Source organism: Impatiens glandulifera, chromosome 8 (genome assembly GCF_907164915.1).
Source record: "Impatiens glandulifera chromosome 8, dImpGla2.1, whole genome shotgun sequence".
Classification (NCBI taxonomy): Eukaryota; Viridiplantae; Streptophyta; class Magnoliopsida; order Ericales; family Balsaminaceae; genus Impatiens; species Impatiens glandulifera.
Window position 1 is genome coordinate 13,778,051 of NC_061869.1, and position 26,210 is coordinate 13,804,260.

General features: G+C 33.0%; 3 protein-coding genes across 5 annotated transcripts; 2 read left to right on the forward strand and 1 right to left on the reverse strand.

Moving 5' to 3' along the window:
• Positions 1-839: 839 nt before the first annotated feature.
• Positions 840-1,574, reverse strand: LOC124912568. The gene has a single exon (XM_047453207.1). The coding sequence runs from the start codon at positions 1,314-1,316 to the stop codon at positions 978-980; it is 339 nt and encodes a 112-aa protein (XP_047309163.1). The 5' UTR covers positions 1,317-1,574; the 3' UTR covers positions 840-977.
• Positions 1,575-8,648: 7,074 nt separating this feature from the next.
• Positions 8,649-12,438, forward strand: LOC124911476 (pentatricopeptide repeat-containing protein At3g09060). The gene is made up of 3 exons (XM_047451964.1): positions 8,649-10,868; positions 10,954-11,013; positions 12,108-12,438. Exon 1 carries the CDS (start codon positions 8,654-8,656, stop codon positions 10,754-10,756), a length of 2,103 nt encoding a protein of 700 aa, XP_047307920.1. The 5' UTR covers positions 8,649-8,653; the 3' UTR covers positions 10,757-10,868; positions 10,954-11,013; positions 12,108-12,438.
• On the forward strand, positions 12,150-16,092 carry LOC124911477 (laccase-4-like). 3 transcript variants are annotated; one of them, XM_047451967.1, is made up of 5 exons: positions 12,150-12,268; positions 13,566-13,717; positions 13,848-14,221; positions 14,754-15,680; positions 15,769-16,092. In XM_047451967.1, the coding sequence occupies exons 1-5, from the start codon at positions 12,266-12,268 to the stop codon at positions 15,897-15,899; spliced, it is 1,587 nt and encodes a 528-aa protein (XP_047307923.1). In that variant the 5' UTR covers positions 12,150-12,265; the 3' UTR covers positions 15,900-16,092. The 3 variants fall into 3 exon arrangements, with proteins under 3 accessions (XP_047307923.1, XP_047307921.1, XP_047307922.1); XM_047451965.1 differs by lacking the exon at positions 12,150-12,268 and adding an exon at positions 13,312-13,443; XM_047451966.1 differs by lacking the exon at positions 12,150-12,268 and adding an exon at positions 13,312-13,443 and having other exon boundaries at positions 14,757-15,680.
• Positions 16,093-26,210: the final 10,118 nt, after the last annotated feature.

Consider the following 26,210-nt stretch of genomic DNA (forward strand, 5'->3'; position numbering starts at 1 on the left):
GTTAATAAATTTATGAAAAAAGTTTTTATTTTTAAATGTGGTCCCATTTGAGTTTGATTTATGCTATAAGAAAAAATTCAATAAACTGTGATGCTGTTTCCAATGAAAATAATATGTCAAATGGAGTTAGTGTATTTGTATTGATTAGAGTTCAAACTTAGGAATAACAAATTGAGAAGGAAAGACAATAGGTATTCATAAATCCAATATTTGTGGCTATCCGAGATGGGAAAAGAAGAAGGTTTCCGGTTGGGAATGAGGAGTGTGCAAAATCTAGGTCGGAAGTCGATAGCACAAGTCCATTTAGAGACCATATATGAAATTTGCCTCTAGCCCAAGTCAATTTAGAGACAATAATGAAATTTAACTTTAAGGAATTGGTTACCGTACGAGCACACAAGGCCATTGTATTTACCTTTCGTGATCAACGACACCTCCTTCCAGAGAGGCTTAGTCGACACGACCCTTCCTTCGTAGTCAAATCTGATGATACGCTTTGGCGATGTTAGCTACCAAATAAAAGGCCCGCTAGGTGAACCTATTGTGGTCATACAACGGCCCCAAGCGAGCAATCCAAAGCAGGTCCTGAATGCCAGCATAAGCTCTTCTCCTCCAGGGGATGGGTACGTCACTACCCAACGGGTGTAAGTATCTAAGAACGATTTTCTCCTACGGGTGTAAGTATCTAAGAACGATTTTCTGACATATCAACTAAGCAAAAACATATAATTTTACCAGGATTAACCCAATTTTATCCGGGTTATACCCGACTCAGACTTTTAACCTAACCCAAAAATCAAACATGATCTACTTTTGATCAAAAGCAATCACTCTTACCATTATTCAAATATGAAATCACTAAAATCCAACCCTTTTTTATTACATTTACAAACATACACTTGAGAAAGGAAGCTAAATAATCAAATGAAAAGACAACCAATCAATCAATCCAAATGTTATATACAATTGTGTAGTCATCAAAAGACAGGCAAAACAGGTCTCTTACCAAGTCTCTTAATTTCCCTATCCATTTGACCAGTAACCATCAAACCAAACATCTTCAAATCACACAAAAATGACCAAACCGGATGCCCAAAACTCGCCGGAACATTCCCCTCGACAAAGAAATGGCTGTAAAAAGCCAAACCATATCCAAACAACGGCACAAGAAACAGAAACCACCAGTTAAACCATAAAGAATATATCAAACAGATAATACTAGCTAAAGTCCCACCAAAATGCCAACGCCTTGTCGCCGGATTCGAGTGTTGACTCATGTAATATGGCCAGAATTCATCCATACTCCTGAAATTCATAGCTCAAGAAAATACCCAGATCGAGAATTCAGGTTTCAAGGTGGTGGGTTGTGGCTGTTTATAAGAAAATCAAACTGATTGTGTTTTTTTTTTTTTTTTTTTTTTTTGCTAAAACTGAGCTTTCGATATGAAATTATGGAGGCGTATAGTCTTGACTTACCTACTACATCTAGGAAAGAAATGATTAAATACTTTTGTTTTGGTGAAGGACTAAAATAATTGATTCTGAGAAGTTGATTGATGGCCGGAATCGGAGTTGGGTTTGAGGCCTTTTAGCATCGCCGTTTGAATTTTCTTTTCTTTTCTTTTCTTTTCTTTTCTTTTCTTTGATCTCCCCAATTGTTGTCAAATCGTCACTCGTCAGTCCGCCGTCAGCCTTCTCGGAAATGATATTTAATGCTGGTTTGATATTTTAAGATTATTTCTAAAATAATCTGGGCCTTATATTGTTTTAATATTATTATATCTAACAAAAGTTTGGAAGAAAAGTTGTAAATTCATTTTGTTTTTAGTTCGGTACAGTTTTTTATTAGTTAAATTTAATTTTTTATTTCAAATTTTTATAATTTGAATAATATTTACAATTATTGGTGCGTCGTTTTCTCCGGCAATGAGATTGAGGCCTTGTTCGGATTGAGGTTATTGTAATAACCTAGAGGGGGAAAATAAATAATGATGGGTAATGATTTTGAGGTAGTGAGAATATTTTTGATAAGATTACTTAAAAGGTATTGAAAATAATAATAAAATAATAAATAGTAATTTAAAATAGAGGGTATTTTAGTATTTGGGGTAATGAATTAAGTGATGTGATTAATAAGAGGGGAATGAAAAGATGTTTAAGTGAGTTAGATTATTTAAATAACCCCAATCGAACAAGGCCTAAGTTTTTTTTTTCTGTATTTATACCTTCCTATTGTTTTAGTAATCAATTTTCGAGTTTCTTATTTTTTTTAATTAAGAGTAACTGGAAAAATTTCAATTGAATATCTATAAGTATAATTTATTATTTTTTTTTTATGAGTTTATCCCTTTTTAAATTATATATAAGTAATTGATTAATTATACTTGATAATATATTATTTTTCTATTATTTACTAACATTGGTCAAATACAATTTTTATAACATTTTAAAATTTTAAATTTTTTTATTTTTTTTTAACACCGTTTGATTAGTTTGTTCGATTTGGTCTAATTTATTACTCTTTTGATACATAAGATATAGATTTTTAGAGTCAACTTAAACAAATTATAGGATTGTAGAATTTTTTTACATTAAAATTTTAATTAATATAAATTTCATATTATTTAGGGTTGCAATTCCAATGATTATCTCATTCTTCACAACTCTTAAAAAAAAATTCCCACTTCATAAAAAGTTATTCTCTATATAATTTTAAATTGTTTTAAAAAAGAGTCAGTCACATTGAGAAGTAGATTCCGCCCTATATTATTTAATAACTAGATTTTCATTCATTTGTTTTTTATTTTTTTTATAGTTATTTTATAATTTATTTATATATATATATATATTTATATATATAACTCTTTATTTGAATTAATGATATAAATTTTTATTTTTTATAAATATTAATTATTATTTTTATTTTTAAATAATGAGAGCTAGCATGACAACCCATAGTCATGACCTCCTGCTTCCATTCAAAGCGATTTCAGATGGAATCGAACCCGTTACATCTTGGTCTCCTAAGCCTAGGATGACAATGAGGCGGTTCAGGACGGAGAATACATTTATCATCCTTGTCTGTTCGGTTTCAGAGAATCCCCGCGAGACACCGTTTATAAAATATTTTTTAAAAACATAAAAAATTATATAATCGAATCTTGTACTATAATATATATTGAAAATTTATATTATTATAAAAAAATAAACTTATAACTCTTAAAAAATATAATGAATAAATAAATATATCGATGATTTTATGTATTTAATTGTGTTTATAGTTGTAACCCCGGGAGATCCCCATAGCTTAGCACATGTCAGATGACACATGATAATACAATATCTGAAGTGGTTCAAGGTTCGATGGCTTCAACCTTGGTTTACGTACCAGATAATTTTTTAAAGAAACATTATTTTTAAAAGTGTTTGATAGTACCTAGCCGCTTTTAAAATTAACTATGTAAAATAATTTATTTTATTCAAAATTTTAATAATATGAAGTTTTGTTATAATAAAATGAAAATTTGAAATCCGATTTTACACTAATTAATCATAATTAATTTAAGAAAATATTATTTATTTAAAAATAAAGTCGCCAATTGATTTTAGAAAAATCAATAAAAATGTATACGCGACAGTATTTTATACCAGAGTTTCCATAGAGGGCCGTTATTTAGTTACACTCGGAAAAGGGCTTACGCGCTATGTCCTCCACGCCCGTTGAAAACAGTTTTATTTTTTAAAAGTCTGGCTAGTAAAAGATTTATTTATAACGTTTATTATTAGTCTGGGGTCCTAAACAAGGATAAGTTTGTATTACGTAATTAATTGTACAAAATTATTTAGAGATGCGTTCTGCAATTGCGGTTAGAACAAAATGAGTAAAAGACCTAAAAATATAATAAAAAGGGTGTTAGAATTTAAAAATAAATCATAAATGGAGCCTTATTCAAAATATTTGTTTGGAAAATATTTTGAAATCATTTATCAACCTCTCGGGATCATTTGAAAAGGGATTGGGGTTCCAAAATTATAAAAATTAATTTTGGGTTTTGAAAAGTGGAACCAAACAAGCCTTATGATCAGAGTCCTAAGGGTCGAGTCCGTTTTTATTGGTCAGGGATCGAAGAGACTCAATCTAGAATGAGGGAGCTCTCGATCGGGGTTCAAGATACTCGGTCGGAGGACTAGAGTCTCTAAAGGTCAAAGTGTCAAAGACTCTTGGTCCTTGGCAGAAATTATCGGTTTAAGTGTAAAAGCCTATCGGTCATAGACTAGACTACGGCTAGGTTTCTCGATCGAGGTGTAGAAACCTCTCGGTCCGGGACTAGCTCTAGGCTGAGATCCTTGGTCATGGATTTGGGAAACTCGGTCTTAAGGTTGGACATTTCAGTCCTAAGACCTAGGAGTCTCGATCCGAAGTCAGTTTTCTCGGTCCTAGGTGAAAACCCTCGGTCGGATTTCTCGGTCCTAGCTCAATAACACCAATCTTAAGGCTCGGTTCTAACTCAAGAACATCGATTATTGGTCTCGATTAGGATCGAGGATTCTCGGTCCTACCTCTCGGTCTTCGGTCCTACATGACTCGGTCCAAGAACACCAAGTGTTCTTTATTTGGTTCAATGTTGTATAATTACAACTTTTGATACAAATCATGAAAACGTGATCTATAAGTTGCTATTAACTCAACTGGATGTAGGGATCACAACCCCTAATTCTAGAACTGATCAATCGAGCCCTAAGACAATCAATTTTTCAAAATGATTTCTAGGGCATGATTTGGGAACTTTCAAATTAGGCAATCTCATGGCTTAATTCTTGTTCCAACAGTTTCCAAATGGTGTTTATAATCAAACATGACCAAAACATGAACATTAATCAAGCCCTCTAACAAGTTTCAAAAATGAAATTTAAAATTTTATTTTGAAATTTTTTAGTTCGATCAAACATGATCGAGATGTTGTTATTTGATTTGAAATTCATCCCAACATGTTTACAAACATGTTAGGCAATTATTTGAATCAAATCCAAGCTCAAAATCTCAAGAACACGAAATTTCAAATTTCCAAATTTTCAAATCAAATTTAGGTTTTTTTGATTGGGGTTGAATTGATAAAATATCTTTCGATAGAAAGCTTGAAAATATATGATGATTGATTTCAACTATAAAAAGTACAAAATTGAACAAGAAATAGGTTCAACCCGATTGGAATTAAAAATTTTCAATTTTGAATCACAACATGAATCATAGGTGGTTTGAAAGCTTACTTGTGATTGGAGAACACTCCTATGATCTTAAGGAAGCTTTCCAAAGCTCTAGATTAAAGCTTAGAACACTAGAAAAGTGTTTTCATATGAAGATCCGATGAAGATCTTCGAGTAGGCTAGGATTGCTGGATTCTTTTCGATGGATTGAAAAAAGGAGACATGAGGAGTATTTATACCTAAGCTAGGTCGATTTCGAAGTCAAATTCATATTCAATTTTGCTTCTGAAGTTCATCTCATTCCTTTATGATCTATCCTCATGGGCCTAGTTCTAGGGTAGGATTTGAATTCAAACTTTAGGCGAAATGATGGCATTTGAGAGACGTGCATGTAGGCGAAGTTTGAAGGGATAATGATGAGAAACGATGAAGATAAGATTTATGAAATATCACCGACATCGAGCGCAATTCTCCGACATTCGCGAAGAAGACGACCAAAACGGCGTCGTTTCATTAAAATGAAACGCGTCATTGCGATCCATTGGCGGTCTGTCAAGCGTTCGGGTGTTTGGACATTTTCGGCTAGCGGGTTTGACGTCCCGTTAGTTGATCATGTTTGGTCCTGGGCGCGCATCTTCTCGGTTATAACCGGCTATGCGGAGCGTCCTGGTGTTTTGGATGAAGATCATGCACCCATTTGATGGATGAAATTCCTGCTACAACCGATTTCTTTAATTTCGGTCACACTAGATCATTAGTTTTATTTTTAATAAAATATTTATTTGAAATCAAATTTTTAACCATTTTCTTTCATTTTTCTTCACCAAATTAATACACAAAAATATTTTTGAAAACATAATAAAAATTATGTTTATTTTATTTTATTTTTGGGTATTTTTGGATATTTATTTAACTGTTTTAGGCTATAAATTACATATACCTTATGTCTAAAACTATAATTAAATTATTTCAACCCCTTTTTGGGGTTTAATTTGGATAAAATAAATATAACATTTTAATTCCAAATTATTTTTGGTTTTTAAATAATTTTTTTAATTATGATTTAATTATCACAATAACTAATTCTAATTTAATTTTGACCTCTCATTTGAACTATTTTGAATTAAAAATTCAAAATATTATTATAAATTGAGTTATGTCAAATTTTCATGCTTACAATAGTGTTCGATGCAGAATCGGGGTGAGATCGAGGCAGGTCAGTACGGGGAACACAAATATTATCCGCGTCTCATCCCCGTTTGGTTTCAGGGAAAAACCGCCCCAAACGGGACAATTCGATTTAGTTACCGCATGACAGTTTCAAATTGCCATCATTATTTAAGCCGACTCTTACGACTGAACTACTTTGGTGGAATTTAATTATATTTAAATAATTGAATTATTATTATTTCAACTTAAAACATCTTTTTAATTGAGAATTTAATGATAATCAACAATCAATTTTTTTTTTTATTTCATTACATTATATACATGAAACATAACCTTAAATATTTATATACATGCCCAATTAACATTTGATTCTCAAAGGCATGTTTTTACCATTTGAGACTTTTTTTAATAAGCAAATCTTTTTTTTATTCAAATTATATGTTAAAAATTAAAGAAAATGTCACGTCAAATAAAAAAAACGCCTTAAAAGAAAGGCCTTAAATGTTAATTAGTGAAAAGTTTTAGATAGCAAAAATAAAATTTTGATAGGTAGAGCCTATTTTATTGAAATCGCATAGTACAATAAAAACACACCAAATTTGATACTCAAATAGTAAGTGGGCATATATATATATATATATATATATATATATATATATATATATATATATATATATATATATTTTTTTTTTTTAATTAAAAATTAACCTTCTAAGTTTTTTATATAAATAATTAATTCTCAATAAATCAATTAATCAAATAAAGGGTTACAAGTAGATCATTAATTAACAAATAATAGAAAATAGTATTTAAAAATCAAATATAAACGTTACATATTATAAATTTAAAATTATTAAGATTTTAACCAAATTGATACACCAATTATAGATAAACTCATTTGAATTAAATAACAAGAGTAATGTAAAAAAGTAACCCTAGAAAACTAATTAAGTGTAAGAATCTCTACTTCAAATTTTTGAACGGTAAAATTTATCTTTATTTGAAGGTTGGTAACTAACACCGTAAGAAAATTCAGTGAAATAATAACTGACAATTTATAAATATGGTCTAGTGAGAACCCATAAAAATAATTAGAAGATACATATAAATAGGGGTGTTCATCGGTTCGGTTTTCGGGTTATTCGAGTTTTCGGTTCGGGTTCTTCGAATTTTTATTTTTTTTAAGCAATTTCGAAAACCGAACCGATTTGAATAAATTCAAATTCGGTTGATTCGAATTCGGTTGGATATTCGGTTTAGACCAAATATAGAACATCACCTACCCATAAGATATATTTTTTAAAACAGTTAACAAAATAAATAAGTTGTTAAAAAGATCTTATCTACTTAAATTATAAAAAAATATAAATCACGCAAACTTAGCTTAGTGACTAACGCTAATATATATCCGACAATTAAACGACGAAAGTAAAACAGTGTCGACGACGACAATATATGGCGGTTGAGAGGTGTTGACAACTAGAGAAAAGAGAAAATAAATTAGGGATTATGGATTTAATGTAGGGATCTAGTAGGAGACCCGTGATAATTTAATATATAATATATAATAAGTTATATAATATATAATAAAAATAAATTCGGTTTTCGGTTTAGTTTTCGAGTTAAAACATAAACTCGAAAACCAAACCGAAAAACGTATTTGAATTCGAATCGGTTTAAAATTCGATTCGAAAACCGAAAATGTAATTCAAATTCGATCGGATATTCGTTCAAACCAAATATTGCATGTAAAAAGGCTTCCAGATTAAAGATAAATTCTCAAAACTCCTTATAAACAAAATTAAAAAGAACTTCATATCCAACAACATGATCTCCTTTACTGAAAAAAAAGAGATGAATATAGACGTAAAATGATCACTAACACTATACCCACAAAAAATGAGAAGTATTATAAGGATTACAAGAATTCGAGATTATAAATTTGATCCGACTAATAGATGTCATATAAAACAAAACACAACATCAATTCAAATTTGAGTTTTACAAATAAAAACTATATTCTCCGATGTAAAAAAAAAATCACAGAAAGGGCCAAGATAATTTGAAGAAAATTGTTTAAGAAATATGTATTTTTCATTTAAGTCATCATATCAAAAGTGTACATTATAAATAAAATAAAAAATGAAACTGTAACCATTTATTTTTTTTTTCATATAAAAGCAAATGAAAAGAAAGTTTATTTGACTAAACAAAAATAAGGTATACATAAAAACCTTAACCATCAGAAAAGAAGCATATCACAAAACATATACGAGTGATGAAAAGTGCCAATTTCCAGCTTACTTCCAATGCCCGATTCCTGAATCATCTCTCTCCCAAGCAACTCCTTCAACTCCTAAAAGCAGAAAAGGATTCCCGGTCCGCCCTAGACCTATTCGACTCCATCTCTCGCCACCATCCAAAATACATATATTCCTCCGATGTCTTCCATCACATTCTCCGACGACTCATCGAGCCAAACCTCGTCTCTCACGTCGCTCGAATTCTCGATCTCATCCGAACCCAAACCTGCAAATGCTCCGAAGATGTTGCACTATCTGTCATTAAAGCTTACTCAAAGAACTCAATGCCTGATCAAGCACTTGATGTTTTCCAGAAAATGAATGAGTTCTTCGGTTGTGAGCCAGGTATAAGGTCGTATAATTGTGTATTGAATGCATTTGTTGTGGGTAATCGTTTGGATAAAGCGAATTTGTTTCTCAGATATTATAGAACTAAAGGGTTGTTGCCGAATGTGGAAACTTATAATGTTTTAATTAAGATTTCTTGTAAGAAGAAGCAATTTGATGAGGCGGAGGAGTTGTTAAAAAGGATGTGGATTGATGGTCTTAATCCTGATGTTCTTAGTTATAGTACTTTGGTTAATGGTTTAGTGAAAAATGGGAGAATATTGAAGGCATTGAAGGTGTTTGATGAAATGCTTGAAAAAGGGGTTGCTCCTGATATTGTGTGTTATAATATATTAATTGATGGGTGTCTTAAGTGTGGTGATTATACTCAGGCTGAGGATGTTTGGAAGAGGTTGATACGCGATCCATCTTTATGTCCAAATGTTGTCACGTATAATATTATGATTAGTGGTTTATGTAAGTGTAAAAAGTATGACGAAAGTTTGGAGTTTTGGGAGCGTATGAAGAGAAACGATGTGCAGCTTGATCTGCTTACTTATAGTAGTTTGATACATGGATTATGTGAGTATGGAAACATTGATGGAGCTTCGAGAGTGTATAAGGAGATGATTGATAACGGGTGTTGTCCTGACGTGGTGGTGTACAATACACTGCTTAATGGGTATTGTCAAGCTGGGAAGTTGAGTGATTGTTTTGAGTTGTGGGAGTTAATGGATAGGAAAGGTTGTCGAAATCTTATTAGCTTCAATATATTCATAAGAGGATTGTTTGATAATGGAAAAGTGGAAGAAGCAATTTCTGTATGGAAAGACTTACTGCTTCAAAAAGGTTTTGTTCCAGATTCCATGACTTATGCGGTTTTAGTAAATGGTTTTTGTAAGAATGGCTATTTAAGTAGGGTTTTATGTTTCTTAGAGGAGACAACTAAAGATAAAGGAGACATACTAAATGCTTCTGCATATTCCTCCATTATCAAAGCTTTATGTCAAGAAGGAAAGTTATATGAAGCAGTTATTATGCTGGGAAAAATGAATAAGCCTGATTCCCATGTCTACAATGCACTAATCAATGGTTTTGTACGAGCTTCAAAGCTCAAAGATGCAATTGCTATTTTCAAACAAATGACTGCTTCTGATTCCCCCCCAACAACGGTTACCTACAACATCCTCATAAATGGGTTTTGTAAAAAAGAGAGATTTGATGAAGCATATCATTTTGTGAAGGAGATGCTGGAGAAGGGACTGAAAGCCGACATGATTACATATAGCTTACTGATGAATGGTCTCTTTGCAAATAAGAAACTGGACATGGCGTTAAACTTGTGGGTTCATGTCATCAGCACGGGGATAAAGCCTGATGTGAAAATGTATAATATATTGATTCATGGGCTATGTTCAAATGGGAAAGTGGAAAATGCATTGTGTTTGTATTTTAAAATGGGAAGGAGTAGTTGTCCTCCAAATCTTGTGACTCATAATACAGTGATGGAGGGGCTCTATAAATTGGGAGATTGTCAAAAGGCTTTGATTATTTGGTCACGCATTTTGGAACAGGGGCTACAACCGGATATTATCTCGTATAATATTTCTCTAAAGGGGCTTTGCTCGTTTAATAGAATATCAGAAGCCCTTATGTTCTTGGATGATGCTTTAACAAGGGAAATTTCTCCTAGTGTTGTTACATGGAACATACTTGTCAGGGCAGTAACTTGTAAGACTTTACAAAACTAGGTTTAAATTCTGTTGGTTACAATTTATCAAGCCTCGGAAGATTCAATGTGAATCTTTTGAGTAAGAGAAGTTGGATCATCGGTTCATTGAACTGAAAGAATCAGTTTTCAAGGTATGACCTGATTTTTAACATTCGTTTATGTTTTGTATCTGAAGTTGAGTTGTCTTTTTGATAGATTAATTCTTCAAAATAACAGATCATTGCACGAGCATCAGTTCATTAGATTTGTTTGACCTCCGACTATCATGCAGGAATGGTAAGTACATTCTCCAGTCTTCATTTCTGTCGCTCCTTTACTTATACATTATTTTGAAAATGTGGCATCATTTCAAGGTCTGGGAAATTATACTAGTAGTATAGGAATGAAGAAGAAAAGCATCTATTAGTGATAACTTCACCTAGAATATTTCTCAAGGAGTATTTTTTGGACAGTCACATTTGAAATATTTTTGGGTAAAAAAGGATTCGAAAACTGTACTTGAGACTGCAGACTCAACCGAGTTGACTCAGGCCAACTTAAGCAGCTAATACGAAAAGCTGTTTTCTCGAAAAATCAGTTACATATTTTCATGAAATCAAATATATATTTAGATTGATATGCATCCCTAATTTTCATCATTCAGTTATTTATTAGAGTTTTTGATATTTATAAGCTATATATTATCACAATGGAAGAAGTATTCATCATCAGAAATAAAATTAGGGCAGAGGAATCTCTGCTCCTTCCAACTCTCTCTGAAAGTATGTGTACAATATTTGATTTCTGGAAGGTATGGTAACTGATTTCTGGGAAACAGTTTGTATTAGTTTTGCCCAAGCTGAACTGAGTCGACTCGGTTGAGTCTGCAGTCTTTTTTTTAAAATGGTCTAGGTGTGAAGATTCGAATCCATGACCTTAAAAACATGAGTTCTTTTGCTCTAACCACTGAGTTATGATCTTTACTTTGACATAAAATAGTGTAATAACTCAATCAAGTAACACAATAATCTAAGAGAAGGAGATGAGAAGATAGAATAAAAGAGAGGGATATGACAAAGGAAGACTTAGGGAGATAAGATTGATAAGGATGAGGATACAGAGTTCTTTCATCACAAAAGCATAAACCTTACATAAAATGGCTCAGCTCCTGGTCTCATGACACTTTTTTTTACTCATATACTTAAAGAAAATACATTTTGTTTGTCGAATGATACTCTAAATGCATCATGTAGAAGAAACAAATGCAAAAGAAATGTCAGTTTGATGTATCAGCCCCAGGTTGTAAAGATGTGGCTTGGGGTTACTTCTCATGCTATATATATCTTTCTCTTGGTTTTGGCCATTTTTACAATTGCTTTTCTCTTCTCCAGAAATTGGCTCAGTAAAGATGGATAAGAACTTTGGGCCGCGAGACTGGAGGACCTTATCTCTCGGGATTGTTCTTGCGCCTTCGAATTAAGGCGTCGTTTATGAATGGGTTTGGAAGATACAAAGATTGCTGACATTTCAAAGCCTTTTTACGAAGGAAATGGTACAGTCTAGTCCTTCAAATGTCGATAATTGAACACGCACTCGCCCCCTCACAACCTAATGCTCCCATGTGGTTTTAATTTTTTTGTCGAAATCTAAGGCTGTTGTAGATGTTCAGCAGGTCCTAATGGATAACTTTAGTGATGTTGGCAATTACAAATTTGACAAAAAGAATTCACATTTTTCATCTAATTTATTTGTTTATCTATTTCAATTAAACTTTTCATATCAAATACAAATAAAAAGAAGTGTACTATGAGAATATGAACCATGATCTGATCTTGAGAATATATGTGTAATGAGCCTATTAGACTACCCTAATCGACAGCCTATTTACCCGATCAATAGTTCATTGTGAATCAAACATATCGATAGTAAATCTCGTAGTTCATGAGTACTCTTATCATCGGCATATTGAGGTCCCGTGTTCTAAATACAGCTAACCAATTTTTATCTCTTTAAGGGACAGTGTAATTTGTATGGTGTTTAGTGGGTTATTATTGGTGGATGTGATTGTACCCACCGTTAGGCTAACCAACCTTAGGCTTGAAACAATTCATTATAATGATGGTGCTTCTCTTGTCTGTCACATATTCCCAATTATCTCTATAGCAAATAATTATAATAGAGATAAATTATTTAAACAATCATGCTAAACAATGAAAAATCGTTTAAAAATTTCAGGACATTTCGGTTTATGAAACAACCAATTTAACAATCAGAGTGCTACATTATATTCATAATAACAAAAGATAACATCAATAATCATTCACAAGTCATAGAATTTGCAAAAACAATGTCACAAAATTTGTAACTACATTAAACTTAAATAAATTCCATAAGAGAAAGAATGAACTTTATGTGAAAGGCAAGAAAAACTAGATAGGATAATTCTTAGATTTTGAATTAAGTCTCATTTCTATCCACCTAGTTATAATTACCAAACTGAGGAAAAGGACATGGCAGCAAATTAATGAACAGAAATCATAAATCATAACCACCATCTCTATAAGATCTCCATGGATGCTACACCTCCATAGTAACAAACCATCCACTTCAAGAACATCAATTTGCTAGAGGAAGATGGAGCTTAATTTGCTTCGATTATTCTTCTTCATTGCTTGCTTTTGCCCGACAATAATGGTCGAGGGTTTAGTTCGTCGCTATAAGTTTGATGTAAGATTACTATTATACATGTTATTTATGTTACTATAAGGAACAATATTAATAAACAAGTTATTCAAAAACATATCAATTCTCAATTGACGTTTTTTCTTCTTTATTGACGACTTTCGCAGGTGGTGATGAAGAACACAAGTCGATTATGCTCATCGAAGCCCATTGTCACTGTCAATGGTAAGTCTCCGGGGCCTACTCTTTATGCGAGGGAGGATGATACGGTTCTTATAAGGGTGGTAAACCATGTAAAGTACAATGTTTCCATCCATTGGTAAGTAACCCATGTAACTTATTTATTATAGTCAACAATTATACATGTAATAAATTTGAATTTGAATGTGAATTTGAAATAAATTAACTTGGTTTTACATAATCCTTAAGAATTTGTGCTCGGGGTGCAGGCATGGTATCCGACAACTTCGAACTGGATGGGCAGATGGTCCAGCATATATCACACAATGTCCAATTAGACCGGGGCATAACTATTTGTACAATTTTACTATTACTGGGCAAAGGGGAACCCTTCTTTGGCATGCACATATCTTGTGGTTGAGGGCCACGGTGCATGGTGCCATCGTCATTTTACCTAAGATTGGTGTGCCATACCCTTTCCCAAAACCTCACAAGGAAGTCGTCGTTGTATTAGGAGAATGGTGGAAATCGGATGTCGAAGCGGTTATTAACGAAGCGATTAAATCAGGGTTGGCACCTAATGTTTCGGATGCTCATACTATTAATGGTCATCCAGGACCATTGTCAAAATGTTCTTCACAAGGTTACTTTCCAAATTAACAGCTTAGTGAAATTATTCAAAAACGATTTCTTGATCTAAATTTAAACGAAAAATAGTAGATATACATTTGTGTCTCACCAAGTTCGGTTTCAAAACTTAATATCATTGAAATCCACGTGCAATGAGAATCATTTTTTATTTGTCTAAAACACATAGAACTCGTTTAATCGCGGTGTTTTGTTTTTCTCGAAATTATTTTTTCATCCAATCAAACATCATTCTTACCATCAAAATCACTCATTTTTTTGTTCATTAAATATTCTTAAAATTAGAACTAAAACTTAAATAACTTACTTTGTTTATCAAAAAAACATATCAAGTTGTGTTCTAAAACTCTCATTTAAATCTGAATCAGAATTTAACAAAAAAATATTTGGAAAGAAATTATCGATGTTTTCTCTTTCAAACACAAAACACGCGACACAAACTTGAGCTCAAGCTAGTGTTATTAAGTGTTTTCAAATTGGCAAATCTCATGCATGCTAAATTGTCTAACGTTAAAACTTTCTTATAGAAGGATTTAAACTAAGCGTGGAGGTAGGAAAAACATACATGCTTCGAATCATCAACGCTGCACTCAACGAAGAACTATTCTTCAAGATCGCCGGTCACCAACTAACCGTCGTCGAAGTCGACGCTACTTACGTAAAACCCTTCAAAACCGACACCATAGTCATTGCCCCAGGCCAAACAACCAACGTCCTTATCTCCGCCAATCAGGGCTCAGGAAAGTACATGGTCATAGCCTCCCCATTCATGGATGCTCCAATTGCGGTTGACAACACCACTGCCACCGCAACACTTCACTACTCCGGAACCCTAGCCACATCCTCCACCAGTTTCGTCTCATCACCACCCAAAAACGCCACCCCCGTAGCAAACAAATTTGTTGATTCTTTAAGAAGCCTAAACTCGCAAAAATATCCAGCTAAGGTTCCTTTGAGCGTTGATCAATCTTTGTTCTTCACTATCGGACTCGGGGTCAACCCATGCCCGAGTTGCAAAGCGGGTAATGGAAGTCGGGTCGTGGCGGATATCAACAATGTCACGTTTGTCATGCCAACTACTGCCCTTTTACAAGCACATTTTTTCAATATTAAAGGAGTTTTTACAACCGATTTTCCGGGGAGTCCTCTTGTAGTTTTCAATTACACGGGAAAACAACCGACGAATTTGCAAACCGTTAGTGGAACAAAACTATATAGACTTCCTTATAATGCGACGGTTCAATTGATTCTTCAAGACACTGGAATGATTTCCCCGGAGAACCATCCGATTCATCTTCACGGGTTCAATTTTTTCGTGGTGGGAAAGGGCATAGGAAACTTTGATTCGAAAAATGACCCGAATAAATTCAATTTAGTGGATCCGGTTGAGAGGAACACAATTAGTGTGCCTTCGGGTGGGTGGGTTGCTATAAGATTCAGAGCCGACAATCCGGGTAAATTAATAAATATGGTAAATAAGTTATAAGAAAACTATTTTTTTTGTTCTTCTCTTAATATATGTATTTGTGAACTTAATTGTAGGGGTATGGTTTCTACATTGTCATCTTGAAGTGCATACAACATGGGGATTAAAGATGGCTTTCTTGGTGGATAATGGGAAAGGACCAAATCAGTCTCTTCTTCCTCCTCCTAAAGATCTTCCCAAGTGTTAGTGATTGGGTTAAATTGGTCAAATCACAATTTTGGTTAAAGCCCAATTACAATCTCTAAGATTCACTCTTTTTTACTCTTTTTTTTTCAATGTATCCCCTATACAACTTTCCCTTATTTTTTGACTTTATGCAATGTAAGTGAAAGAAAGTGATATTATTTTTTTTAATGGAAAACAAGAAAAAGGTTTTATTATTATGTACCAATCAAGGAAGTCAAAATAAATAATAATTATCGATCTATCAATTTTTTCGGATTTTGATAACATTGTCTTAACTTGCAGAGAGGTAATGACGGTTGGATCATAACTAATTTTCTACATATTTAAAAAATAAATTAAATGGTCTACCAAAGATCTTGGTAAAAGACCATTTGTTGTACAAATCAAAGTTCAAATTCTTTGTTTTGAATACCTCATCATACTTAGTTCTCATATTGAACTTCCATATAAAAATAATTTAGCATTTATGTTTTCTCATCCAATAAAGGCAAAATGAAGTCAATTTGCAGCAATTATATATATATATATATATATATGTGTGAATTGGCTTTTACTATCTACCCTATTTGGGTTGAAAGAAACGGACCATCGACTCAACAGCCTCATAATCAAATGGAGAAAACTCAGCCGAATTAAAAACATCACGAGTCAAGAAGAAGGACAAAAAGAAGAAAACTAAAAGCAAAAAACGAGAGGTAGTCAGAAACTTGATTTACACAATTTTTAATGATTATTACAACTTGGAACATCAAAGGTCTCAACGACCTACTCAAGAGAAATGAAATTAGGGGAATCATTGAAAAGAACAAATCACAATTATTGGAATCCTCGAGACCAAAAGTCAAGCTGAGTAATGTTGAGAACATTGGTTCACGGTGCTTCGCGGACGACTGAAAATTTATTCACAGCTCTAACAATAGATCCGGTCGAATTCGAGTCGGCTGGGACTCCAACATGGTGGATGTCAAAGAAACCCATAACAGCTCAAATCCAACAATAGATCTGGTCGAAGTCAAGTGCAAGGAAAACACTCAGCCTTCTCAAAATTGCGATCGTATACGGTGACAACTCAGTTAGTAGCAAAAGGGCGCTCTGGAGCAACCTTAGAAACCACATTGATGACAACAAGCCTTGGACCATTTTGGGCGACTTCAATGTTACTAGACATGTCAATGAAAGACTCCCGATTTCTGAGATCTCTCAGGGTATGCTTGCCTTCAACAACTGTATCAGAGACTTGGGTTGCATCGAACCAGCCTGCTAGAAACTTCTTTACCTGGTCATCCATGCGTGGTAAAGACCACATGAGAAAAAGCCGAATCGACAAAGAGCTAATAAATGGAAACTGGGTCATCCAATTCCCGAAAACCCACATCAAACTCCTTAGTTCGAGAATCTCCTACCACTGCCCCATCATGATCCCAACCTGATCCCAAAGAAATCCTCCCCTGAAAGGATTCAAAATATTCGTCCCATTTCTTATTGCAATATCACTTATAAAATTATTTCAAAAATTATTACCAAAAGTTTCAAAACAGTTATCTCAAAACTTATTAGTCCCGAGCAATCAACTTTCATCCTTGGCAGGTCCATCTCATATAACATCTTACTCATGTAGGGTCTTTTTAAGGGATACGACAGGAAGTCCACCTCACATTGTGTGGCTTTTAATGTGGACATCCAAAAGGCTTTTGACTCCATTAATTGGAGCAATAATCACGATTTCTTAATTATCTCTGGTTTCCCTTTTATTTTTATTGATTGGATTATGCAGCGTGTCTTGATCCCCCACTTCATTGTGAGCATTAACGGTATCCATGACGGGGTTTTTTAAGGGGAAAACGGGATTAGGTAAGGGGATCCCCTCTCCTACATTTTCGTCCTTATTATAGAGGTTTTAAGTGCATTACTAAAATGCTCCTAAAGTATCTCATTTTTACTCACCACCCATACTACAAGCAAAAATCTATCACTCATTTTTTTCTAATGTTACTAGTCTCAACATTAATCAAGGTAAGAGACTTTCTTTATATGGCGGTGTCAAGGAGGAAACAAAGCCAGCATTTTCCGGATCATGGGAATCGATGAAAGATCGCTCCCTATCCGATACCTAGGCATCCCGTTCTCCTCTAAACAACTCCAGATCTCGTATTACCGACCTCTAATTGAAAAGGTAAAGGATGTTATTTTGGGATGGGCTACTAAAAGAATTTCTTGTGCATGTCGCATTGAGCTGGTCACTAGAGTCGCTATGGGTAATATCGGATACTAGGCTCAAATAATCATTCTCCCAAAGAAAGTCATGAAAGAACTAGATTAGTTGATGAAGAATTTTATATGGGGGACTCAATGACGCGGAGGAAAAAAGATCATATGGACGGAAACCTACAATCCCAAAGAAGAAGGCATAATCAACATCAAGGACAATATTTCCTAGGACAAAACTCTCACTTATAAGCACTTCTGGGCGTTAGAAAAGAAATAGGACTCGCTTTGGGTCAAATGGGTCCACTCTAGGTTCATCAGAAAAGACATCAGCATTTGGATATGCAAGAATAGAGATGGCGTGATCCCTTAAAAGATTCTGAAACTTAAAGACAGTGTGGGCAAGATGATCATCAATCAAACTGGCAATGATAATAGCACTATGTTTTAGCATGACCCCTGGTTCGAAAAGAAACATATCCTCCATAATAGTGTCTTCTCAATCACTTGAATCAGGCGGAAGTGTCAATTGACCACAGTTCACCAAGTCAATAGCGGCGATTGAAATAACTTTTCGAGGACTATTTCAGAAGGTGCGAGAGTCATCGACGCGCTTTCATCCTATCATCTGAATAATCATGAGGATTCTCGTGTTTAAAGTGTTGAAAATAATGGTAGGTTTGACTCGAGATTTTCTTGGGATTGCGTTCGTGACCGTGGAGACGTTGTCCCATGGTCCCACTTAGTGTGGTCTACCAATGTTATCCCATACACCAATTCATCTTATAGCTCGCCTTCCACGAGAGACTCAACACCTATGATCGAATCAAGAAGTACATGAGCATCCCGAATACTAATTTACTCCTTTGCATGGAAATGAGGAGTACATTGAACAACTCCTTGGGAACTACCCTTTTGCCTCCTTACTTTGGAGCAAATTCTCACATATGGATGGAGAGGAACGCTATAGCCTTTTCAAGAGTCTGCAATGATGCAAATACGGTTTAGAACAATATTATCGCTGACGACAACTCCTTCATCTGAACAAATTCCCATATGCGAGAATAATTGATTAATTTGTCAAAATTGGAATATCGCTTACGAGAAAGTCACCATCACCACTGATTTCATGGTGCTTTAATTCTCAATGTCATTTGTCGTTTGTCATTCATCATTTGTTTTGTTTATTCCACATTATTCTCCTTCATTTAGTTGTTTATTTCCGCTTTCTCTTGAACTCATGTAACTCCTTTGTCCTTTTATGACTTTTTATTTAATTAACACTACGTCGTCTTTCTAAAAAAAGAGTTAGAAGAAACGTGGATAAAGTGTGAAAGGATATCGAGTTTGATTGCAACTCCGAACGTGGATGCGTATTCCTCATGCGAACGTGGAGGTGTATTCCCGCAAGTGAACAAAATTGGAGCTTATGCCAAAGTTGAAAGATCTCATACGATGAAGTCACTCAATTAAAAAGTTTCAAGGCGAGATGAAAATTTAAAGTTTGTGTGTGTCTTGTAATAATGTCATGAATTGTTGTTTGTATGATTGTCCTTTAATTCTGTTTTTCTTTTGTATGATTGTCCTTTAATTCTGTTTTTCTTTAATTCTAGCTTGATACAACGACATTTTTTCCTATTTTCGGGTTTTTTTTATGAAATGGAAATAAGTTGTTTTACAAAAAAAAATATGTATAGAGGGTTTTAATAATTTATTTAAAATATTTAATTTAGGGTCATTGTGATAAAATATGATATTTTTTTATATAAAATAATTTTTTTTTAAATATCAATATTATAAGGATATAATTAGAAAAAAAAATAATATTTTGAGGAATGAATTTAGTGATTTGATTAATAAAAAAAAATAAATAAAAATTAAAACCGACCAAAATACGACAAAGATGAATAAGTGACTAAATTTATTTCAATATTTTTTTTTATTTTAATGGTCGGAGGTGAAACTATATATTTATTTTTAAGTAATTAATTTTATTATATATTGATACTATTTAATAATTTATGAGTTTTAGTAGGGAAAACGAAGTTATAACAAAAATAAGACCACAAATTCAACGTGGTTTATTCAATTTCCGCGCTCGTTGATCTCAAATCATTTATCTCTCTCGACCCTCGACGACAAAAATCGTCTTCAAACCCATAACCCTAGATTTATTCATTGCATTTATACAAAAACACAAACTTTTTCACCGAGATGGTATGTTTTTCAGCTTTAGTTATACAAAACATTTATTTTTATTTTGTATAGATAATAGAGTTTTTCAAGTTTAACAAACCCTAAACCATTTTTATGTTCAGGAATCCAGAAGATGAAACAATGAACAAATCGTCCGTTGAACCTGAAATGTATTATTACTTTTATTGTTCTGCATTCTACATAAAAAAAGTCTCGAACATAGCCATGTTCGGGACATTTTGTAGTTCAAATAAAACCTTTATAATGTCTGTTCTTAAAAAAACTTTTATAATGACATTTTCGAACTAATTTTGCAGCCAAATTCCCAATATTGGAATGACATTTTCCTCAAAAGAAAAAGTTTGTGAATTCTATAAATCATATGCCCAATTAACTGGATTCGACATTTGCAATGTAGGAACAATATGGTGTAGATAGTAAGCAGAAATACTTCACCATTGCTTGTTCCAAGAGTTGTATGAAAATATCGAGGTCCAAAAATCTTTTTAAACCTAGACCTACAACTAATACAAACTGTAAAGCTAAGATTAATGTAGTTATATATTCAGATAAAGGAGAATTTATGATAACAATTGTATGTCATGAGCACAACCATACATTAAGGAGATTGAAATTAAACGATGAATCTAGAATAACTTTGTCCAAAACTTTTCAATCGTTTGTAGTATGATAACCTGATTTTTTTTTGAGAGAACATGTAGAAATTACATTACAAAAGCTCGAAGGTTGATGTTAGGGAGTGGAGATGCTGAAGAAATTTGTAATTATTTCTTAAAAATGCAAAGTAAGAACTCTAATTGGACAAGGAATACCGAATTAAAAACGTGTTTTGGGCAGATAGAAGGTATATGGTTTTCCTATGAGTATTTCTCTAATGTTATCACTTATGATACAACCTATTTGACTAATCGCTATGACATGCATTTTGCTCCATTTATCGAGGTCAATCATCATGGTCAATTAATTTTACTTGAATGTGGCTTATTGTCAAATAAAGATTCAAAGTCTTTCACTTGGTTGTTCACAACATGGTTGACATGTATGCTTCATCGATCTAAAAATGTCATAATCACATACCAATGTCGATCCATGAAAATTACAATTGAGAAGTAATTTCTAAAGCTCTTCATCGTTTTTGTTTGTGACATATCATGAAGAAACTTCCTCCAAAATTTAGAAGCCATGCTGAATTCAAACTAATAAAGAAAATATTAAAAGACATTGTATACAACTCCATTACTATTCAACAATGCGAAAACAATTGGATGAGACTAACAAAATATTTTCAGCTGGAAGATAATGAATGGTTGCATTATTTATTTTTGAAAGATCTAAATAGATACCTATTTATGTGAAAGGCCACTTTTGGGCAGGGATTCTCACATTTCAATGGAGTGAAAGTATGAATGCCTTTTTTGATAGTTTTGTGCACACCAAAACATCCCTCAAACAATTCATTGAGGAATATGATAAGGCTTTGTTGAAGATTATTGAGAAATAAAAGAAATTGGATATTCAATCGTCTAATTCTCTAATACCAATTGTGAGTGGTTATGTTTTTGAAATTTTTTTTAAAGCTTCTACAATCAAAATATATTTAAGTTGTTCCAATAAGAAGTTAAAGGGTTGATGTTCTGTAATATCTTCGTATTAAAAAAGGAAAGGAGAACTTTTGTATTTGAAGTTGATGAGAACATTTTGAGGGTTAATGAAGAATACTTAAGAGATATTATTTACAAAGTGCACTATACCGAACTGGACTACAATGTTAAATATCAATATCGAATGTTTGAGTTCAGATATATTTTGTGTAGACATATCATGATTGTGTTGAGTAAAATAAAGGTGAATGAGGTACCAATGTATTTTATCATGGACTAGTGGCGTAAATATTTTAAGCATAGGTATCAAACTATCAACAACATTTACGATTCATATATGTTTGTAGAAGAAAAAAAATTACAACAGTCTAACCGCATTAATTCAAGATGTTCAACACCTTGGAGCAAAATTTAAAGAAAATTGTTCTGTTTTGCTCAACGACTTAAAACCTTTAAGGAACAATTTATGTTTATGGAACATAATCATGGAAGGTCAGACAAAGACATAGAAGTATCTCTAAATAAAGTCACATAAATATCTCCATCAACATTAATTTTGATACACTCTCAAATGGAAGTAAGAGCTCGAGATCGACCACCAATTAAGAGGAAATAATCTTTCATTGTGAAAATTGTGAGGAAATCGACCACCAACTCGAGATCCCCAAAGAAGGTTTGACTGCATTATTCTTTATCTTAATTATTTATCATGTTATGTTTAGTAAAAGTTTTTTAAATATTTTTTTTTTGTTTCAGCCTACAATTTCAATTCCAACATCAGCTCCATAACCCTGGAATGAAAGTTTGAGCATGCCTGATGTACACGATAAAAACCGCTCAACTTTGATCTAGATCTTACATCGTTTAAATTTTTATTATATTTATATTTTATGGGGAATTTATTTTTTTAATGATATCGAAAAAATTAAAGCGATGAAAATATAGACTTTATAGCCAATCCCAAAACTAATATTCCCGTCGAATCTTGTCTAAGATTGTGATTTTAATGGATGGTTGACATAGGTCTTTTTTAAAGTTTTTTCGATTAAGAATAATATCATGAATAGAGAGTCCTCACCTAAATTTTAAATTAGGAAAAATAATTTAGGTGTATGCACGCCATAATTAGAGATTTTTTTATGAGCTCGGTGCTTGATTACGTGTGGAAAATGACTAAAAAGCGCTATGTCCCACAACCCTGGTGTGTTTCAACTCGAAGCTCTATGACTTCTGCATGAGATATCATTGTGAAGTATTTGTGGAGGGCTTCCCAGAGAAATTCATTTGTTTCCATAGACTCGTATAAGACATGGATCGAGGTATCAAATAATACATCAGGGTTCATTTTCTATTGTTGTGATGATGTTGCTACATCTGCCAAGAATTGTGTGTCTTTTTCCATATTCTGTGTAAATATAGCAATAATCATTAATGCATTAGTAATAATAAAGGAGGTTAATACTGGCGCAGGTTGCTCTTTCTCAAGTTCCCGTTGCCCTTGACCATCCACATCATGCTTTGACAACTGAGGTTCATCCTCTACAATTTAAGGCGTCGCCTCTGCTATCTAAGGCGCCACCTCATCTGCCACTGTCTCAGGCTCATCCTGGTGGGTGCTTAGAATTGGAAGGAGTTCAACATCCCTTTAGAATCTGAATCATCTTCTTCTCAATTCCTTTTCCATCTTACTATTCAACTTATTGTCATTCCAACATGAAAATATCAGAAATAGTCGTTCGTAAGGTAGTTGGAGTTCAGGGTCCTCAACCCTATCCATGTAGCACAACTGAAAACAATATTCAATATGTTATAACATTTACATTTGAATAAATCACCGAATTAAAGTACTGCTATTTGACAATGATTACTTACAAAGAGAAATGTTTGCGGTCCATGAAAATGACTTTTCTCATTTATCTGCACTTCTTACACGCGTCAACTAATCCATTAACCGAGAATTATCACCAATTCAATTTTCGGATATTATTAACATCAAATAGAGATTTTAAGATTTTAAACATACAAGTACACAAATTGGGTAAGAGAAGTGTATATAAATTAATGATGCTTTGAAATGTAAGTTTTATAATTAACTCTATACCTGCATGATTGATTCTACGAGGTCTAGAGAAAGCTGCTGACAAAATAAACTACAAAGTCTATCTTAAAATAATTGTTAGTTGCTCGGTTCTTTAGAATCTTCTCTGACATTTATGTTGTTTTAGGATCACTGCTGTTTTCTATGATTTCCTCATCGTCTCCTCCACTCCCTAAACTTATCATCATATTTGGGATATATTGTCTCGTTTTCAATTGACTCTACAATTTCAATTTCCCCTATAGAGATGTCCAATACGCACTAAACATCCTCTTTATTTATTTTGACTTCCTCGCCATTCTGTAGGATGATTGCATACTTACTACAGCCGAATGACTTGACGAGGTGTTGAGAAAGTTCGCCCCGACATTTTGAAAAACCAAGTGATAGAAGTCCTCCAAATCCTATGGCTTTCACGGCCTCTTTTTTTCATACGATAATTATTGAATTAGATTGTAAAGGCACATTGACGAGGTCCTAGTCAAAAATATGTTGTGACTAAATTTTGGTCTTTGGGGGGAGCGAGCTGAGGGAGCTACACCCTTGATCTTCAGTTGTAGCTGTTGTGGGCAACCGTGATAATTCTGTTGTCGAGGGAGACAACTCTATTGTCAAGGGCCGACGGTTCCTTTTGTATACTCTACCAAAAAAAATACTTAATTACTTATTACTTAGTTTGATTGGTAAAATATAAAAGTTAAAAACAAGTTATGATGGACCAATATTACACTAGCACAAATATAATGATGGTTATAATTATTTTGAGATAATCATGAATGCAAGCAAATGTCATCTCTTAATGATGTTATATAGTCAATTTTATGAAATTTATATTTTTTATTTTTAAAAATTAGTAATTTTCATCATTAAATTATGAATTAATTATTACAAGAAATAATGTAATGACTTGTTAGAAAAATAACATAATATAGTTGTGAGTTATAAAAATTATCACCATCACATTTTGTTTATAAAAATAATGGAATTTCATGACTATAAAGATTATAATGAAAAATGGTTAAACAATGATAAATAATCAAATTTCACAATTGTCTCAAACTATTCGAACAAAATATCCTGAACATAGCCATGTTCGGAATAAAATATCCCGAATAAAAAAAAATCGGGTTACTGTTCTAGCTCAAGAATGACAACTCAAGCTAATATAGATAGTTTCTATATGTTCCTAGGAGTATTTTGAAATAATCATCAGACGATTTGATCAAGGTTTGAACAATTTCATAAAATTTGTGTAACTCTGGGGTTTGAGTTGATGATGATTGTTTAGGTAGGCTATATTGCATTTGGATGTTTGGTTTTTGTTCCTGTAGATTAGAGTGAGGTTTCCATAAATTTATAAATAAAATTCGGGTCGAAATAGACAAATTTCACTTTTTCGGCGAAAAACTGAAAATTTTTATTTTCCATACTTAATATAACTAAAAGCAGACCATGTTTAGGATAAACCTAACTAAAAAAAAATCATTTTCAGGAACTTACCTTTGAGTGTTTTCGACAAACTTGGATGTAGTTGCAAAAATTTTATTCTCTTAAAAAGTAAAATAAACGAAGAGACGATAAAAACATAGGGTTAGTGCCATGTTATGGTTACTCAAATTATGTTCGGAAACTTGAAAACTTACCATTTTCGAACTTGTAAACTGAAGAAGACGCGAAAGAAGGAAGAAATCGTCAAAGTCGCAAAAGTCGCGGAAGAATGAAGAAATCGCCGAAGTAAGAGATGAAGAAGCTGGAGAAGAGGCGCAGAGGGAAGAAAAATAATACAAAGGACAAAGAGAAACTAATAAATAAAAAAATTTAAATTTAAATGGGCAATGACGTGGAAGAGAACTCGAATTTGTGGCCTTAATTTCGTTATAACATCGTTGACTGTCACATATTCTCAATTATGTCTATATATATTAGATATATTATGTCTATATATATTAGATATATTAGTTAAACAATTGTTAACGTAGTTGAAACCGAAATTCAGCTTATGAATCAAACTTTAACCAACAGATCTATACTATATTCATAATAAAATAAGATGACATCCAAAATCTTCATATATAAGTTATAGAATTTGCAAAAAAAAATGTCACAGAATTTGTAACTAAATTAAACTTAAATAAATTCCATAAGAGAAAGAATGAACTTTATGTGAAAGGCAAGAAAAATTAGATAGAAT